General features: G+C 36.2%; 3 protein-coding genes across 5 annotated transcripts in view; 1 reads left to right on the top strand and 2 right to left on the bottom strand.

Annotated features, from left to right (window-relative positions):
• The first annotated feature begins 527 nt into the window (after positions 1 to 527).
• Positions 528 to 18,502, top strand: prr33 (proline rich 33). Of its 2 annotated transcripts, XM_077211317.1 has the most exons (4): positions 528 to 622; positions 10,411 to 10,465; positions 10,731 to 10,776; positions 14,191 to 18,502. In XM_077211317.1, exon 4 carries the CDS (start codon positions 14,206 to 14,208, stop codon positions 17,209 to 17,211), a length of 3,006 nt encoding a protein of 1,001 aa, XP_077067432.1. In that variant the 5' UTR covers positions 528 to 622; positions 10,411 to 10,465; positions 10,731 to 10,776; positions 14,191 to 14,205; the 3' UTR covers positions 17,212 to 18,502. The 2 variants fall into 2 exon arrangements, with proteins under 2 accessions (XP_077067432.1, XP_077067431.1); XM_077211316.1 differs by lacking the exon at positions 528 to 622 and having other exon boundaries at positions 10,203 to 10,465.
• On the bottom strand, positions 852 to 8,683 carry tnnt3a (troponin T type 3a (skeletal, fast)). The gene is made up of 12 exons (XM_077211405.1): positions 8,559 to 8,683; positions 7,302 to 7,341; positions 7,189 to 7,202; positions 5,951 to 5,969; positions 5,807 to 5,852; positions 5,600 to 5,716; positions 5,413 to 5,490; positions 3,234 to 3,347; positions 3,036 to 3,148; positions 2,870 to 2,960; positions 2,696 to 2,736; positions 852 to 1,058 (listed from the first exon to the last, which is right to left on the bottom strand). The coding sequence occupies exons 2-12, from the start codon at positions 7,319 to 7,321 to the stop codon at positions 1,022 to 1,024; spliced, it is 690 nt and encodes a 229-aa protein (XP_077067520.1). The 5' UTR covers positions 7,322 to 7,341; positions 8,559 to 8,683; the 3' UTR covers positions 852 to 1,021.
• lsp1a (lymphocyte specific protein 1 a) overlaps positions 12,801 to 19,873 on the bottom strand; it is a 49,690-nt gene continuing 42,617 nt past the window's right edge. The window contains exon 13 of one of the 2 annotated variants that reach the window (XM_077211352.1): positions 12,801 to 14,026. In XM_077211352.1, the coding sequence (XP_077067467.1) occupies positions 14,001 to 14,026 (26 nt within the window). In that variant the 3' untranslated portion in view covers positions 12,801 to 14,000. The remainder of the gene's footprint in view (positions 14,027 to 19,873) is intronic. The other variant, XM_077211351.1, reaches the window with a different exon arrangement.

Here is a 19,873-nt window from a genome sequence, read left to right as displayed (position 1 = left end):
TTTTTATATCTCAGGGATATAGGCCTATATTTATCGCGTAAGAAATTCATAAAAGAAGAAAAAATAGGGCTAATGGTTGACAGACATTTATAACAACAGCACCATCTTGTGTAGCCTATTGAACGATGTAGCCTATTTGCATAATGCACACCTCATATTTGTAGCTAACTGATCGTCATAGTGTGCATTATTGTGTCACACTGTAAAACGTATTTGAGCAAATATGCAATTGTTTAGCCTACTTTCTCATCAAAATAATTTAACCAATTTCAAATTATTTTAGAATTTAAATTTAAAATTAAAATTTTATTGACAGGATCTGTGACTGTCGATTACCAAAGAATAATTTCGACTCATAGGATTCGTACATCAGCGTGTAGCCTAAAAACAAAATAAAACTGACAATACATTGTGAGACATTTCGAATCCTGGAAACTTGGATTTTGTTAGGACTACCGTCGAAGGCGGAGGAACATCTGGATACGCGTGACCTGGTTTAGCCTTCTTGTGGGAAGTCACTTAAGTTAAGAAAATAAGATGTCACTGTTATCCTTCCGCTTGTCAAAGTTACATTTAACCGGCGTGACAGGAGTTGAACATTGAATATATTTGCACAGACAAGGTAAGAATCTCGAGTTCAGTCACGTACTTGTCACATACGAGACAGTGTAACATTATTTAGAAACCGTTTAAATTTTTATCCGTGTGCAATAAAACTCACGCGAATTTCACGTGACAGATTTTTTTTTAATCGAACCTTGTTTCTGCTCTCGTGGAATTAGAAAGAAATGGTCTTGGGTGACAACCTCCAAAAACAACGATTTTATTGATGTTTCAATAAGAACAAGTACTAAGGCTTTAAGTCACACTTTATTTACATGACATATAAAGGAATTAAACTACAGTCCAAGACGATGAAGAGTGGGTTGATCAACAACTAGTCCTGTGCAGTCAGCACAGAATGAGGGTGTGTATCTTGTCCATCATCATTGTGGAGGTCTTGGCCTGCAGGACGACGCACTTACTTTCTGCGACGAGCGCCGGCGCCCTTCTTGCTGCTGCAATGTTAAGAGTAGTCAAAACACAACTTGTGAGCAAAATTATGCTTTGATTTACCACTCGACTGAATTAACACTGCAACACTCGAATTTACATATCACACCACAGCAAGCACATGCCAGTTCGTTCAACCCAGGCTTCACTTAGGCCTACTGTCACAGTAGCCTATCATAGGCCTAATGATGTTTTTTTGTCAGCTTCGATCAAAAAATAATTCAACAAAACTAGTTTAAACTAGTCTGCTCATTAGTCCTGGAGCAAGGTGTACCGGCAAATCCATATCCCTACTGTCCTTTTTTTCTTAGTTAGAGTTTCCATTTATTTCCATGTATTATTAATATTTTTTTTTTCTCATAAACCTCCTCTCTCTTGTCCCTTAGACCTCCTGCATTGTAAATTAATGATGATAATAATAATTAATGTCCCCCTGTGGTTAATAATTGTATCCCTTAAACTCATCTTTGATCACCAAAATACACATTTAAACGTTTTTTCCTTAAAAAAAATTATTCATGCCTTAAAATAGCTTGAATGTAACTCTACACCCATGCCTCATTTAATATATGCGGTTCTATGAATATGCAAATTAGTCACGCCTCCAGTCACTCACACCAGCTCAGAGATCCACTCGTTGAAGATCACACGTTAATCTGGGGTGCGTTTCCCAAAAGCATCGTTGACCAACTATGATCGCAATTTCCATTGAACTCTATTGGTAACGACGGAACTTGCGACCATAGTTCGCTTTGGGAAATGCACCCCTGTTTAGTTACAGGGTAGTTTGTAAAGTCAGAAACACCAGCTATTTCAAACCGCGTTTTTGAGACTTTAGTTCACTGCAGTTTTAAGGAAAAAATACTCAACAATGGTGTTAACTTATGAATTTGTACATGGTTTGTCTTAAAGCATATTAAAAAAAACCTCATAGACATATAAACAACATTAAAAAACTTGCTTTTTCCACAGGGAGATTTTAAGTGATAAATTATTACATATTTTTCTTATAAAATGAAAAAAAATAATCATGAAACTTATTCAAAAAATGATGTGTTTTTTTACAAACAGAAGTAATAATGTTGTCTGTGACATTAAGCATGTTATGACATCTCATAGCTTATGTTATGTATTTTATGGATAGCTTTACATGCAAAGGCAGCTTGGTGCAAAATACAAAATATAATGAACGAATGCTGATTTTCAATTTCTGCATATTGATAATAATTTAAGTAATTCCTAAAATGTACCTATAACAACTGTCTCCTTGTATCTATAAATCTGCAGATTAACATGTTGCTGTTTTCAGAAAACGAGTGCAGTGTTCTTTGCTTGTTAAGGGGCCGTTTACACAACACCATTTTCAATTAAAAAAAATAGATACCTTTTGGGGCGTTCAGGGTTTTTTTTTCTTTACAAAGTGACAAAAGTGAATAATACAGAGATTTTAATAGTTCGAATGGGGATTGTTTTGACAACGTTGTCGTCTGTACACGAAAAATGCAAAGGAAAACTTTTCCGTTTGTCGTGAAAACGTACCCTAGGTTCACTTTGTTTTTACCATCACAGAAGATCTGTCAATGCACTGAAGCAGTCACACACAGGCCATGCACAACAGGGGGAGCCATAACATTCAACTTACAATTTGCCCAGCTCCTCCACTCTCTTGCGCAGTGTAGTAATCTGTAGAAGATCAGACATTTATCAGTGATGTCAAAGTTTACCTCAAGGGAATAAGTACTGCTGATGACAATTGGATGTACAGGTTCATAAATCTTTCCTGTCCTCTTATCTCTTTCGCAATTTGTTTTCTCACCTCATACTTCTGTTTCTTCAACCTCTCTGTGTGATCAAATTTCTCCGATTCCAGGGTCTTTATCCATTCAAACAGCTCTTGTGCTTTATCTCTGAAGTCCAAGACACAAGACATAAGTAAGTTTACATGGCCTCCCTTTAACAGTTTATAACAGAGTATAACTCACTTCAGTTTGTCCTCGCTGAGATGGTCGATGTTGAGTGGCTTGCGTCTCTCAGCCAGGATCTTTTTCTTCTTCTCTCTCTCTGTCTGTTTTTTGCCACCTTTCTTGGAGTCAGCCTGAAGGACAACAGAGCCTAAGGTTGCAGTCATTGTTGTTTCAGTTCATTCTCTTCAGTTCATTTGAACTGTTTTAAATAGTTACCTTCTGCAGGTAGCTGCTGTAATTGGAGCCCATGTTGGAAAGTGCTGACTTCTTCTTGGCGTCTTCCTCTGCTTTCTTCTTAGCATCTGCCTCCTCTCTCTTCAGCCTTTCATCCTGTGGGAAACATCAGGACACTCTTGTCAGTTGGTGGTCGACCCATTATTGTTTTTTTTAAGACCGGTGCTGATATCTTAGGGCGTTTTCAGAGCTGTAGATCGTTTGCTTTGTTCCGAAACAAGGTTCAGATCGCTTTCACAAGGCAAAATTTCAATTAGTACCAAAATGTGTTTATGCAAGTCACATGTTAGTAAAGCTGTCCTCTTATTGGTCAGATTTTCCACTGCATCATCCATAGCTGACGTGAAACGCGCAAAATACTTATACGTCAGTACGCAGTCAATCAAGGCTTCGTCGGGACAGCATTGTTGCAATGCACAGAGAAAAGCAATTACTTTCACAACGTTTTAAGTTGAAAAGTCACTCTTTGGTTTTCAACTGTGATAACTAATGTGCTCACTCACAGAATCAGACACTACTGCTATTTATATAGCACATTTCCAGTTATGAATTATGATAGGGCTTGGTTCGTTGGTCTGTTGGGTCGGATTACTTTCTCACCCCAGAGTTCGGTTTCAATCGGGCAGAGACCTCCTCATTCAGGTGATATCGGAGCGATTGTTTTGGTGCGGATCCGAGCGATTGCCATGTTCATATATGCCTAAACAAACCAAATTAAGGGACAAAACACACCAGTTTCAGAAACAAACGCTCCAAACGAGCCAGGTGTGAAAACGCCTTCAGGTTGGCTGATATAGATGATATCTATTGCTGAAATTAAATTCTTATTTTACATAATAATTTGAAAATGTGTATATAGAAAATTTAGTTTGATAAAAAAATCTGTAAAATAATTAGATTTATACTTTAGATTGCAGCATCTTATGGAAGCTGGTTTCCGCCACTAAATAAATAAATAATAATAATTGCGACTTTTTATCACACAATTCTGACTTTTTTTCTCACAATTGCGAGTTTACATCTCGCATTCTCACTTTATTTCGAGATATAAAGTCGCAATTGCGTGATATAAAGTCATAATTGCGAGATATAAAGTTTTATATCTCACAGTTCTTTTGAGTTTATATCTCACAATTCTGACTTTATAACACGCAAATTGCGACTTTATATCTCACAATTCTGACTTTATATCATGCAATTGCGACTTTATATCTCACAATTCTGACTTTATATCACGCAATTCTGACTTTTTATCTCATAATTCTGACTTTATATCTTGCAATTTTGAGAAATAAAGTGAGAATTGCGAGATGTAAACGCGCAATTGGGAGAAAAGTCAGAATTGGGAGATAAAAAGTCGCTCTTATTATTATTATTATTTATTATATATTTAGTGGCGGAAACAAGCTTCCATAGCATCTTGATTCTATAATGCTTTTAGAGTAATTTTCACAAATAAAGAAATTTTCTTTAACACTTCTGTCAAATAATTTATTAGACAGAGCTGTTAAACAGAAACAGAAATGAAGATGGAGAACATGAGCCCTGTGTGCTCATGCCTTGCATTCTCAGCTCTATCAAAATAAAAGTCCCACTTTCAAAACCTTTTTGAGTTTTGCTGACCATTTCAAAAATGCCAAATATCAGTCGAAATATTACCCTTGGCGATATATCGGTCGACCACTAATGTGTTCTGCTTTTGCTAGAAGATGGACACTTTCTAGCCTTGCGAGGCCAGTATGTTTCCATCCACCTATTTTTATGCGCATTTTGGGATAACGCATAAAAAACGCTGGATGGAAACGTCGTCAAGATGCACGTAAATTCAAAAAATGCGCGTAAAAAAAAAACGTGTGCGTCAGCCTATGAAAGCAAGATAACATGACCTCGTTTATTGCATTTCATCTGCGTTCTCTGAGGCACAAGTAATTTATATATATACGATAATTATTATATTATGTGGCTTGTCCTGCTGCAAGAATTTCCATTTTTCTTATATCTTTCTGATATTTAGCGGCAGTTAATCAGGAATTGGCGATGTTGTTGTCTTTAGCTCACTGGATGGAAACGCTGCTTTATTCCCGAATGTTTTATGTCATATTCCAATTTTGCGCTTAAATTAAATTCACAACTTTAGATGGAAACCGCCAGTGCCACACACCTCGCGTCTCGCCTGGCGCTCCTTATCCTTTTCAGCTCGAATCCTCTGCTGCTCTGCTCTCTCAGCTCTGCGCTTCTCCTGTTTGAAGACAGAAAACATTCACATGTTCATTTACAACTTCCTGAAGAAGATCAAGCTATGCCAACGATTTCTTGACGGTTTTACATCTCGGTTTATGTTCACTCACAATTCTCGACTTGAGGGCGATGAGTTCCTCCTCCTCCTTTTTCCTGTGCACGAAGTGAGCATCGATGAGGGACTGCAGCTCAAGTGTATCCTTGTTCTGACGTTTCTTCTGAATGTCCTGCGTTCAGACACACAAGAAACAATTTGGTTATCTCACTAACAAATGCATGGCCATTTTAAAGAGCACCACAGAGGAACAAACTCTTACATCAAAGTCCACTTTCTCACCATCTGGGATCTTGGGTGCTGATGGCCTGGAGTCAAAGAAATAAAATAAGCATTATATCGTAGATTAAATTATTTCGATTGATGTGCAGTAATGTCCAAATATAGGCCAGTTTCTAATACTTACTTGAACTTTGGCTTCTCATCTGTATTAAGAGTGAAGAGGAGACAAGTACATGTGTTATTGTGAAATCCACTCAGGGGCAATACAGTTAACGGTACACAGCAAACGTTGGAAAAATAAATAATTATTAATTTAAAATTATTAGTTATTAAAATATTAAAGTTATTAAATATCTACATTGATTTTAGAACAAACATCCAAGCACAGCCGTGATGCTCAGAAAATTGTGACTTGTTATAATCCCAGTTGTAGAAATGTAAATGTTATTAAAAATGTAAATAATTTAGTTTAAAAAAAGTGATTTTAAATAAAAAAATAATATTTATTTTTTTAAATATATCAAATTATTCAAATGTATAGAGCTAAATGTGTCAGATTCAAAAGTTTTCCTAGTCTTCTAAAGCAGCAGCTCTGCTCCTTGAAATGAGTTGGTCAGATTTTGGTACATGCCATGCAGAACTCAAACAGTGTGTCACTGCACGGTTGTTATCATTTAATATTCTTTCACCCATTTCATTACATAGCCTAATCTGTGAATAGGTTATTGCCCACAGCATTATAGATGTTCTCCACTAGGAGTGAATAGGTTATTGCCCACAGCATTATAGATGTTGTCCACTAGGAGTGAATAGGTTATTGCCCACAGCATTATAGATGTTGTCCACTAGGAGGAGACTGCAGACAACTGTAACAAGTCCCCTCGACACTGATAAAGTGGGATACATCTGTAATCAACATACCTTCCCCTTCAGTGACAGCAAGCATTAAACAAGAACAGGAAACAAGAACAGAATAGATATTATTATTAACTATAATACTGTGGGGGACTGAATCCGCCAACATTAAAAATAAATAGATTTATAACATTTTTAAAAAGTTTGTTAAGTCCTTGTTTATGTATTTTATTTATTTTTACATTTATTTCTACATCTATGTACATATTTTACATTAATCTATTTCCGCACTTAGTTATTTATACAGTTTTATGTGTGTACAGTAATGAGGGGGCATGTTTCCACTCAGTTTTATTAATTATTTTATGACCACTGCAGCAGTATCACACATTGCACAGTTATTACACATGTCCCATTGTGATCGCCTACTTTCACCATGTTCTGTTCTGACAAGAAGAACGATTGTTGGGAGAAATGGTGAACGGATACATTTCATTGTTTATAATTGTTTTTAAAAATGCTATGGCAACAAGATTTTACAAGAAAACATTGAAAAATTGTACTCACCCTCGAAATGCTCACTGTAAAAAACAAAATAAAAAACAGAAGCCTGATTATGCCCCCTTAGTGCACTTCACAGAAATTCAGTTCAATATGCATAGAAACTTTATGATACTTACACCTCCTCTGTGTCTGACATGGTGATAGTGGACTTTGAGACTAAAATAAATGAAATAATGATGTACAAATCAGAAACTCAAGTGAAGACTGCAATGAGTCTAATGAATACTTAAAAACTCAAAGTCTCTATATATAATGCGAATATATATATATATATATAATCACCTCCCTTTACCCTCTTAATTCTGAACTACTGGGGCTTTTTGCCAAATGAAATAATCATCAATAATGTCAGTGAGGACTAGGAATGTAGGATGCAAATACTCCCTCCAAATTTTTACCTGTATAAATTATAAGGCAACAATTACATTTTTGTTTATAGTAGTCTGCTATGTTTTTCACTTTTCAGTTTCTCAGAAGATGTGCAAAGTCATTTAGCTAAAGTATTGACCAAATTGTATTATTAGCTGACCTGTGAACTGGCTGACACTTATGCCCTTATCCATACTTATACATGTAGAAGTTTGTTTCCACTTTGCCTGATAGATCCTTGGCCTTGTCAGGACGGTAAAAGTCATTGAAAAGTTCAATTGTAAGGCACTTTCCTTTAGAACATATTCTTGTGCAGACAAACAAGTAGTAGAAAAACACATATCTTTGAAAATATAGTGTTATTTGCATATTTGTAGATGATTTGTGTTGGTTCCCAATTTCAGAACCAACATTTTTAAATATAGTGCAGGACTCCGGTTTTGTAACAAATCAATACAAAATACTACAAAATCTTAAATAATAATTACAAGGTTTGATTAATTTAAAAATACAAATCAATCAGTTGTTAACTTCTGAATAATAATCAGGAAATGGATGTGAGCAATACCTAAAAGCATCTCGGGTCAAAAAGAATTTGACTAGACAGCTGCACTTAATAGGCCCAAACATTGTTCAGGATCTAGTTTCAAAGTTCCATCTCAAGTTTTTTTTTTTTCTTCTATATTTGGACATAGAACGTTACGGTCATATAGATTGAATAGATTATGTTATTCAGACAACTTAAAATAAATTAAAATGTATACATCATTTTAAAGCTACCCAGCTTTAATGTATATATACATTTTAGAATTAAGAGTCCATCAATGATATTTTAACTAAGTTCATTAGGTGATATGATTTCCGCAAGTTTGTGTAAAACCTGATGAGTTCACACGCTACTTATCACAAATTGTCTTAGTCTAAACTGACTCACAACTGCACACAAACTTTGCTGATTTCACAATTTCCTCACACTCTGCACTCATCCCCTCCTTCACCCTTACCTCAGAAAAGCTGAAAGAAGTGAGCTCCCTGCTGGCGAAGACTGGCTGTAAAGTTCAGCAAACATGCATTTCTGTTATAGTGACACCTGATCTGTGGAAATCTCCCATTGGTGGAGATTCTGTTGTGGGAAGGGTTAAAAAGGGAAGGTCCAGAACTTGGCCCAGGCGCTGAATAAGGAGATGAATGAGGGTTTGAGGAAATGTAACAGAGGTGTAAGTTTGGAGGAGTGAGTCCAGACACTGTTGCTATATTTGCTGTGGTACTACGTAAGCACAATTAACAAATTTTTTGAAAGGGCCGAACGTGAGTGGGTTGAACTTAGCTTTTTGTGTTATTTTCAACATAATAGATTGATGCGTCAGATGAGGTTTTAGGGTGTGCCCCAGAGCTCGCTCCCAAGTCCACATATGTGTTACAAACACCATACCTTTTTTCTGTATAAATGTCTAGAGGTCACTATATGCCAATACATTTCTGTAAATGATTTTAAATTGAATTAAATAATTTGGTGAAACTTAGTATCTCTAAGCTCTGTTGGTTAAAGATATTCAATGTGGTTACACTCGTAGCCATTCCAGCCTGTCAACATTAATTAATTTGTAAAAAGATAAACATAAGAACAGGAAATACTATAATAAATAGTTAGCAAATTAATAAATAATCATTAATTACAATAAATAAATAGTATATTTAAATTAGGGCTGTCAAAATGTACACGTTAAATTAGCAAATTTAAATATTTTTATTTTTATTTGATAAAACACACACACACACACACACACACACACACACGCGCGCGCGCACACACACACACACCCACACACACACACAAATACCTGAAAATCTTAAAGCACTGTTCACAAGGTCACATGGGTCAAAAACAATGAAAGCAAAAACCTTTTTTTTTTTGCATATTAACAGGGCAGGTAAAAATCTGAACCGGCCCGACTGGACCGGATTGAGAGCACTAATTTAAATATGAAACCACTCACACCTGCATACAGAGGATTTGTGAATTTCACCAGTTAGTTACATTCTGAAATGCACTGTTTAGATGAGTTTCATGTTGGAGAGACGCTAACAAGTCAATCATAATGTTCTCTTATGTAACACATGAGCTTATTGGTGTAATCAAATCAGTCTGGCTTTTTTTCCAACCCTTACTCCTTGCCAGAGGCTTCCGTAAATATTTGGTGTGTTCACAGGATTAAGTTTCAACTTAAGTTGAAGAAAAGTTCAACTTAAAAAGTTAATCTTACTTGGTGGTTGTTTGCACTACAACCTTTGCCAATCAATATGAAATCTGAAAAATTCTGTTTCAAATATCTTAAGGAAGTGAAATGTCTTGCAAACGACAATTCACAGGGGTCTACTTTAAAGTCGACATCAACGGAATTTGCTATAGCTTTTTCTTCCCTATTGTGACGTATATCCGAGTGAAAAATAAATATATAGGGCAGGACTTGATTTTGTTCATCAGGAATTGATTGAATCATTGTAGTTTGCTATTTCTCCAATTTCATGGTGACTTTAAAGAGTTGACCTGTAATAGCCCCTTTAAAGGAAACAACTGCTTCTTCTTCTTAACTGTAGGGGGTGCTGTGCTTATAGATGTGTGAATGAGGGTGTGCATCTGGTGTGACAGGGGAGGAGGAGGGGGGCACTTGGTAATATCTAAGGTGACCTGGATCCCCCCTGCTTCGCTGACGGTTCCCTCTACACCGTCACCAGTCAGTATGCATTCTGAGTAACGGGCTCAGGGTTTTATTTTTGGACTGCTATGGTGCCTGTGCCTTCCATTTGAAGGAAGGGGGAATAGTTGAACTCAACATGAGTCTCCCGTTCTTACAGTCCAAGCTGGGATAAGCAGGCAGCCGCCGGACGCCCCTGAATAGCAGACACACAGGTATAAAACCATAGCAAAACCACTTGAAATTTGATTTCTGTCTTCTGGTTATTATTATACGAATAACTAGTGTGGAAGTGCATGCCATGTCTGCCCTTTGGGAAAAGGCATTGACAGTTGTAGCAGGCTAACTTTCTGAATCAGGGAGTGTAAATATAACACTGTTGAAATTAAATTAGTACTACCAATATTTGTTTCAATGCAACTATATTTTATATTTTCATTAAATTACATTTGCATAATTCATGCATGTTTATGTTTACAGGGGACCTTGTCTGAAGTGTCTTCAACTGTCCAACAGTCATCTCTTGGTGAGTTATTTAAGCACACACATACAAGTGTGCATATCTTTACATGTACAAATCCTTTTTTTTTTTTTTTTTTTTTTTTTTGCTAAGACGCAATTAGGCAGTGCATGATTTTACTGCTTTGCTATTCTCGCCCTTTCCTCTTTTGAACTTGCATCTTGGAAATTCTCCAAGCTGCCCAGCCTACCAGGCCCTTAAAAGGATGACCTCCTCTCATATGTGTCTCTCTGCGCTGGAGACTTCTTTTGCAAGCTCTTACAGGTGGCCTACATTTGAACTGTTGCAAAAGATTGTGTTATACGGACACGAAATAAGTAATTTTCTCTGTATTTTACACTGTAAAGCATATTCGCTTAGTTTTTGTATTTTGTAGTCAAATACCGGTATCTAAACATTCTTTAAATAAGATAAATGCACTTATGAAGCAGAAATTGCTTATGTTAAGAATTTCTGTTTTTGGAGAAAATATAGAATTAAGATAAATATTTTTTATTTAGTTTTTCCACAAATGCTAATAAACCCATGGATTAATAGATTATACTATATTATTGCATAAATTAGCCAGGAGAGGTTCATGATTGTTTCATGAATATGAATATATATATTTTTTAGTAGTCCAGTAATAATCAATACTGTATGAAAGAGCATAAAAGCAGCTCTTTGATATGTGATCCTAGGTTGTGCGTCAACAGACACCACTGAATCTGATTGGTAGTAAATTTTCAGTGATTTATTATGTAATTTAATGTAGCTGTCCCACCTATAGCTAAAGCAGTGGCTGCCCCCTTGGCATTGGTTTACAGTGAGGGTGGAGAGTGGCACCACACTCTTTGACATAGAGCAGATTACTTGCTCATTTGCTTTCACGCTAAAATTAGGCCAAGGAGCCACCCTAGATTTGTGGTGGAAGTTTACTGCATGCGAATGTGTCATAGACTTAAGTCCTATAAAATCAAAATTAAGAATCATACAAAATGTCAAGTTTATTGAAGATTAAAAACGTTGATGGACTATAAATCACATTCTTTTTTAACCATGATACCATTGGGTAGAAAAACTTCATAACTAAACGAACAGGATTATATTAATATTATAAATATGATAAATGGACTAATTCCAGTGTTTTCTTGAAAACCCAAAAGTGTAGTCAATTATGTGTTATGCAAAAAAATGAACAATAGCTGAGAGGTAAGAAAATCAATGTCACATTTGTAATAAAATATAACACACCAAGGTTGCAAAACAAAGATTGGCAATGACTTAAAGGGATAGTTCACCAAAAAATGAAAATTCTGTCAGTATTTACTCACCCTCATGTTGTTCCAACACGTAAAACGTTCGTTCATCTTCGACACACGAATTAAGATATTTTTGATGAAATCTGAGAGCTGGATCACTCCTCCATATTAGTCCATAGGCTTCTAAGGGATTGAAACTTGCCGGCCTTGAAAAGTTATTAAAGACATCGTTAAAATAGTCCAAGTGACTATAGTGGCTCAACCTTAAGTTTATCAAGCGACGAGAATACTTTTTTTGCGCAAAAACAAACAAAAATAACGACTTTATTTCAACTATTCATTTCCTTCTCTTTGGGCCTCTAGTTAGTTAGCGTAGTGCGATTGTGTAGAGCTATGTCACACGTAGGCTCACTATTGGCCGACGCTGGTCATGTGTGTGATGCGTGTGACGTACAACAACAGAAGCTTACGCTATTACACTAGTGAACTGACTCGAGGCCCAGAGAGAAGGAAATTAATAGTTGAAATAAAGTCGTTATTTTTGTTTGTTTTTGCGCACAAAAATTATTCTCGTCGTTTTAACTTTTCGGGGCTGGCAAGTTTCAATCCCTGAAGAAGCCTATGGACTAGTATGGAGGAGTGATCCAGCTCTCAGATTTAATCAAAAATATCTTAATTTGTGTTCCGAAGATGAACGAAGGTCTTACGGGGTTGGAACAACATGAGGGTGAGTAAATACTGACAGAATTTTCATTTTTGGGTGAACTATCTCTTTAAAAGGCATACGAATCAGCTGCAGGAATTTGGAATATGTTTTTGGATTATTCTACTATTAATCTATATTTATTTTAAGTCTAAATAAATGTAACAATGTGTCAGAGTATAAAAATAGCATAAAAAATCAATATAAAAACGTAGCTGACAAAAATCCTAACTATCTATTTGACGTTCACATTCATTTCACACTCATTTATTGTTAAAAGTGGACATAATATCAGCACAAATACTGCAGAAAAATACTGAGAGAAAAAAAAGAAATCAGTTAAGTTTTTTTTTTTTTACATTGTATATATGACAAATAGATTTTAAGAAAACAACCCAAAGCCTTGACATTAGAACATTAAAAAATGAAGCAATCGTCAAAAATCAAAGACAGATAAGCACATACATTGTAATACATTGTATACATACATTGCAATTGTTTCCTCCTTATGTTGTTTTTTAGGTATATATATATATATATATATATATATATATATATATATATATATATATATATATATATATATATGTATACATATTAGGGGTGGGGATTAATTCACATAAGAATCGCAATTCTATCTTTTGCCGATTCGCATTGATTCACACATTTCAAAAATCCATATTCTAGAGTGTTACATTACTTAAACTTCGCTGTACTACTTAAAGCTATCGACACATTAGAGTGTTATATTAATTACAATAAGCCGCGAAAAAGGACTAAATGCGGCTATCAGATGCATGAGATCTCGTAATCAATTCTCTTTCACAGCTTATTGCGCTTGAATGGTCAAATGCACACACAGTTATGTCAAAATGCACATTGTGTGGAGTATTCACATAAACACAATCTGTTATGTCCTACATGAACATAGATGGTTGGAAGCAAATCGGATGTGTAACAGTATATTAGATCTGTTCATTTGTTCTTTGAGGAACAGCAACCTAATAAACTGTTGCCATACGTTTCATTAATCGAAAAACAAAAACCCAATCGCTGCTTTTGACTGAACCCTCTCTTTTTCTTCTTGACCTATTAAACTGTCTACCGCAGTCAAATAAGAAAAGTAATACAAAACCGTAAACTACAATCAAATTGAAATTTGATTTAAAATTTGAATCGAATCGTAACCAAAAGATTCCCACCCCTGATATATATTAGGTATGTGTGTGTTAATGTATATATGTTCTTGGTGAATCTGGAAAGATGATATTGCTGAATTACATTCCTCACAAGTCGTCACTGGATAATTCATCTGAAAGAAAAATAAAACAACAGTATTAGTAAACAACAAAGCTTTTTTGCTGATTTATTTTAAAATGGTCTATTTTTGGAATTGTTTGCACTTTGTTACCATTATTAGCAAAAACAATCATTATTGTTATGTTCAAATTACCCAATATCTATTATTTGTTTCAGGGGGTTGACGATTTTATGGCTGGCAATATCGCCAATGCTGCCCACGCTGGCCTGCTATCCCAGCAGTACCCACCACCTTTGCCTCCCAAACCTGGGAAAGAAAATGTCCGGCTCCAGAAACTACTCAAGAAGACAGCCAAGAAAAAAGCAGCTGCCCAGGCCATACAACCATCGGTCCCCTTCCGCTCAAGCCTCTCTCCAGTAAATGAAGCAAGCCCTGACCTGGAGCACAGTGATCACTCAACTCCTCCTAAAACTCCTGAGGCACCTTTCTATATTGGCACGGTACATCCGCGCTTTAACGTCCGACCACTGTATCAGCATGTTGCGTCCCCTTATCCTCATCACAGAGGATTCACATATGGCAAGACAACAAGGTTTTCTCCACAACCATATGTGGCTCTGGGCCACAACACTCCCCAACACCTAGCTCCAGCATTTCCATACACAGCCTCACCAATACCAGGACTTGACACACATGCTACGGCTCCAATAACTATTCTGCATACTGCACAAAGAGCGGATATCAGTTCAACTCTTACCACCCATGTAATTACCTCTAAAACTCCAAGCCCTCAGCCAACAGTTTTGAATGTTTCTAGAACAACAAAACCACTGTTTGAAGTTCCTCAGATCACCAATTATACGGCAAAGTCAGCAGGTTTGATAACACCTTATGCATCACCAACAAGGAGTAAAACACCTACTGCAGAATTAATGAGAGGCCCAACACCAACATTTGAGGTTAGAAGGATAGTGACACCAACAGTGGAAATAAGAGACAGAACACCAACCAGAGAGATCAGAAGGGTTGCAACACCGACGCTTGAAATCAAGAGGATTACCCCAACTTCAGAAATTAAGAAAACCCAAACATCAACTTCTGAAATCAAGAAAGAGACAATTCCATCTTCTGAAATGAAGAGGGTCAGTACTCCAGCTTCAGAGATTAAACAAAATGCAACACCGACACTCGACAAAAAACAAGGTACAACTCCAACACTCAAGATAAAGGGGGTTGCAACACCAACTAGAGTAAAAACATCAACATATGACTTAACCTCAACAAAAACATCTTCAGGGCGACCCAAGACACCCTCGGGTAATGCGTCACGTGTTAGAGTGTCTGTGATTGAGATTTCAAGACCAAATCCACTTTTATTTGCTGTTTCTCCTGTGCACATGGAGGGCAGAAGATCCAAAACGCCAACTTCAAGCTTGGCTGGTCCACATGATGAAATTCATAAAATTTCAAATCAGGTGAATAACACCAATCATTCAGGAATATTTCAAAATGGGGACATAGATGTCAAATCAACTGAACTCTTAAAAGAAAAACTAGATATGGCCACTTCAGAAAACCTATCAAAAGTCAAATCATCAAAGCCAAAGACTCAAATACAGGAAAGCCCAAACCTTAATGCAAATCGGCATCCAAAGCCTGAAACCCCAACAGCACCCAATGTTGAACTCGCACAGCCTGGTTTGTCTTCAGTTGGCTATCAAAGACCATTAATTAGAGTCCCTCCATTTGCAGGTCAAAGACCCAAAACACCAACAGCACCTAAATCCCAACCAACATATTATGGATTGACTCCCGCTGAATATGTTGCCCATGGAGGAATAAAGAGTTACTCGCCCAGTTTTAGCATTTCTACACCAACTGTACTACCAAGTGTAGAGGCAACTCATATTCCAAAACAGGAACCAGTAGTACCTCAACATGATGAAAATGTGACCCTGAAAAAAGACAAGTCTGAGGTAAAGCCTAAAGAGCGAGGTAAAGTCCAGCCACCTCAGACTCTTGTTGTTAAAGATGAAACCGATGTGGTAGTTCCACCTCCAGAGGTTCCAAAGGCAGCATCTAAACCAGAAGCTAACTCTGTAGAGGATGTTCCCAAGAAGCCTGTGCCAAAAATACCTGATGTTAAAATTCCAACCATTGTGGTATCTGTAGCTGACACACCACTATCAGAAGCAAAAGCAGAGACTGTAAGTACTGTGACGCCAAGAGTCAGAACTCCAACCTATGGATCTCCCAGACTTTCTCAAATGACACCAACGCCTCCAACTGCGCAGGAAACTCCAAAACCTGAAAGCAAGGCAGTGCCATTGCCTGACCTAGACATGGGAAAGCCAGCACTTCCAAAGCTGTCGGAAGATAAAGTTAATGCTGAAACAACCAAAGTGCAAGAGAAGCCAACCGAGGCAAAAATATCTTTGTTAGAGAGAATTAAGAAGCAGAATCTTGCATCTGCTTCTTCTGAAAAACCTCCTGAAAATGGAGAGGTTAAAGATGTGGTTAAGTCTCTGGCTAAACCAAAAGAAGACCGAAAGCACCTTGAAACTAAGGACACTGAACATGTAAAGGTTGAAAGAGGGGAGAAAAAAGCTAGTCCCCAACAAGTGATCAAGCCTATAGTGGAAAAGGAGGAGGGTGAAGGCTCTTCCCTATCTGCAGAACCTCTCTTGAAGGTGATGCAGAAACCAAAAGGCATGAAGTCAAAACTCAGTGGCTGGTCTCGCCTTAAAAAACACATGGTGGTCGAAGCAGAGGAACCCAAGTTTCCAGAGGCGGAGCCTGGGTCAAAGAAAGATGTCCATGCCAGCGCTGATCAAAATACAAGTGAAATGCAAAAGACGTCTGAAGACGAAGATAAGCTTAGTGAGAGCCAGGACAGTAAAGATTCCCCTAGGGCAGCAAAGATGTGGGATGCTGTCCTCTTCCAAATGTTCTCTACCAAAGAGAACATAATACAACAAATTGAATCCAGTAAAACTGAGGAGCAAAAGAAGATGGAGGCAGAACAGAAGACGGCAAAAGAGATTCCCTCATTTGCACAACGTTTACCAGTTCTCCTGTACAGTCCTCGGTTTGATGCCAGAAGACTAAGAGAGGCAGCTTCTCGACCAGCAACAAAGATTGCAACGGTTTTTGAAATGGGACTCATAGGCCGCAAAAATAAAGATGAAGAACCAAAAGACTTCAATAGAACAGCCAAAGGCTTCAGTACTTATTAATCTAACTGGATAACATATAAATAATAGGCAAGGATGTTGTTAGCTGTCATTGCAATTGTAGAGTACTGTTTATTATCTCACACAATTCTTTCCCTAAAACTTTTAATTTTATAACTTTATAACAGGCCAGTTTGTAATTAAACTAAATGACTCTCTGTCAAATGCTCAATTACCAGTTTGCAGTACTAAAGTAACTGCCCACTTGTCAGTTGGAATTAGCCATTTAAGTTAATAAGAATAATGAATAAAGAAAATAAAAAAAAATCTTATCTTTTTGAAAGTATTAAATTAGTTTTTTGCTGAAGACTTTCAATACTTATCTTGACATTTTTTATAAGCATGTCAATTATGGTAATATTTTAATCATAATTGCATCCCTGAACATCTTTGTCAAATAATAATAATAATAATAATAATTTTGAATTGAATAAAAAGAAAAATGATGACTCCAGCCTGCCACAAGAGACAAAATCTAAGAAAAGTGTTTTTGGGTATACAAATATGAAATATATGCAGCTTTTAGTCATCTAAAAATATCTCACGGATTTTTTTTTAAACATTACAATAAAAAGCATCACACCTTTTTCATAGCAACATTTATTTTACTGCCAAATGTAGCTTAATGAAGGATACAATTTATGGAAAACAGCATAAAGAGTATTGCGAATATAAGCCATATATACTGTATACATACATTTTGTAATTCTTGTCGATATTTAAAGATAACATGGTGTCAAGGCCAAGGGACAAGTTGCTATTGTATGTTTTGTTTAAGGTGTATGAACAATTGAGTGTAAGTTTTCGGTGGGCAAAGTGGAAATGGTTGACTGTGGAAGAAAGAATTAAGAGATAGTATAAGAGAGATGTAAACAGTAAGTATGATAAGTTTTGGAATTTGTTCTAAGCCGTATTAGTACTGAAAGCAAGGCATGGTGCACTCTGCCGATTGCATACTTGGTGCTCAGTGTTGACAAATAGCTTTCACTGATGGTGCCCTAAAATGGGCTTTACAAACGTTATATATAAATGCTCTGGTTTTTCCATGTGATTAGATGAATAACAGTGAATGCTGATTGTCAACTCATGCATGTTATCATTTCAGGCTTAGGTAATGTTAAGTTGTAGGCTTGGCCTTTTTTGCATGTTTGTCTTTTGTTTCAGAAACCATCAGACTGAGAATATTTTCTCTTTACTGACAGTGATGTGTATAATGCTTTGCATTCTAAGCTGCACTGTGCTAGATTTCATGTTATTTTATATATTTTTCTAATAAAATACCTTTTTTAAGAGATTATATTATTATTATTTTGTACTACATCACCTTTAATGCACTAGCCATTGAATGTAAACATTTGCATTGTGTTAGCAGCTTGCTGTGATTTGTTTGAGATACAAGTGTCAAATGTATGATCAAACAGTCATATGAAAACCCTGCAGATTGCAAGACTTAAAAAGGTTAAAATAATTTTCAGGCATTTTCAGATATAGCCTATTTTTAACAGGCATTCTATTAGCTCTCCATAGTTTAGTTTATATATCATACGTTAGTCTTCTTAAGTGTTTGTTATATAAGTACTGTCAGGCTTTGCAAACTTTTACTGTAGATGAAAACCCGACTGTAATGCCATAACATAAGAAACCGTGTTAATTCTAATCTCGGATTTGTGGTCAGTGATTTCTGATATGTAAGGATTCATGTACAGTCAGACGTTCTTTGTCTCATAATCATTTTTTGCCGTTTATGCATCTGTAAATCAAGCCAGTGACTAAACGGTCAACTTCACATTATTTCTCTTAATACCATTAAAATAATCTGTTTTTTAAATTGTGATTAATTTACATACAGAAAGTGATCAAATAACCCATCCTTTATAATCGCTGCAGCTGTTAATAACACAACGCGAGTTTATCAGTTTATAAGAGTTCTGGACCAAAACTCCCATTATAATCAATGATGATGTCTACACTGCACAATGAATCTCATATTTACATCATGTTTGCACTGTTGGTTATGATGAAAGCATTCATTACGAGTGCAGAAATTGAGTTGTAATGACGAGATCACTGCATTCATGCGCTCAACAGACAAGTCTGTCATCGGCAACAATGCTTATTGCTGCAACCTTTCATGCGACGGCAGTAGATCTAAATATAACACTATAATTAGCACTTTTCATGATTAGTTTATCTCGACAGTTGTAACAGTAAAACGTAAACATTTTCAAGAGAGTTCCAGATGTACAACCCAAATTCAAAAAAAGTTGGGACACTATGTAAAATGTTCTAATGTGAATAAAATATGGGTTTATGCAATTTTCGATTACCTTATTTTATCCTTAAAATTTTACATTTTATTTGTTTTCTATGTTCTAATGTGAACTAAAATATAGGTTTATGCAATTTTCAAAGTGCAATATTTTTTTATTTACATTTTATTTACAACTTTTTTGGAATTGGGAATGTACTTCTTTCATATGCAAAGATGCTAGCCAGTCATAGTAGTGGGCATTTGCATCAATGTCTCAGGGCAGAGACGCTCCTTCCAACAGAGCGTTCAAATTATACGACTAAAGTCAGGGTAGATAAATTGCCTTTTATTTCTAAATTATGACAATTTTAATGTAGAAAAAACATACTAACATTATAAGCGCACCTCAGTTGT

Source organism: Siphateles boraxobius, unplaced genomic scaffold (genome assembly GCF_051911475.1).
Source record: "Siphateles boraxobius isolate OS27281-9 unplaced genomic scaffold, OSU_SipBor_1 65, whole genome shotgun sequence".
Taxonomy (NCBI): Eukaryota; Metazoa; Chordata; class Actinopteri; order Cypriniformes; family Leuciscidae; genus Siphateles; species Siphateles boraxobius.
Note: the sequence above shows the minus strand (reverse complement) of the source record. Positions and strands in the feature narration are given on the sequence as shown.

Bases quoted from the DNA above. Each gene is read 5' to 3' on its own strand.
- tnnt3a (XM_077211405.1), bottom strand. From the start codon at position 7,321: ATGTCAGACACAGAGGAGGT. The intron at 5,717-5,806 runs GTAAGAGTTTGT...GTCTGAACGCAG, and splicing joins GTGAGAAAGTGGACTTTGAT to GACATTCAGAAGAAACGTCA. The intron at 2,737-2,869 runs GTGAGAAAACAA...GATCTTCTACAG, and splicing joins TGAAGAAACAGAAGTATGAG to ATTACTACACTGCGCAAGAG.
- prr33 (XM_077211317.1), top strand. From the start codon at position 14,206: ATGGCTGGCAATATCGCCAATGCTGCCCACGCTGGCCTGCTATCCCAG.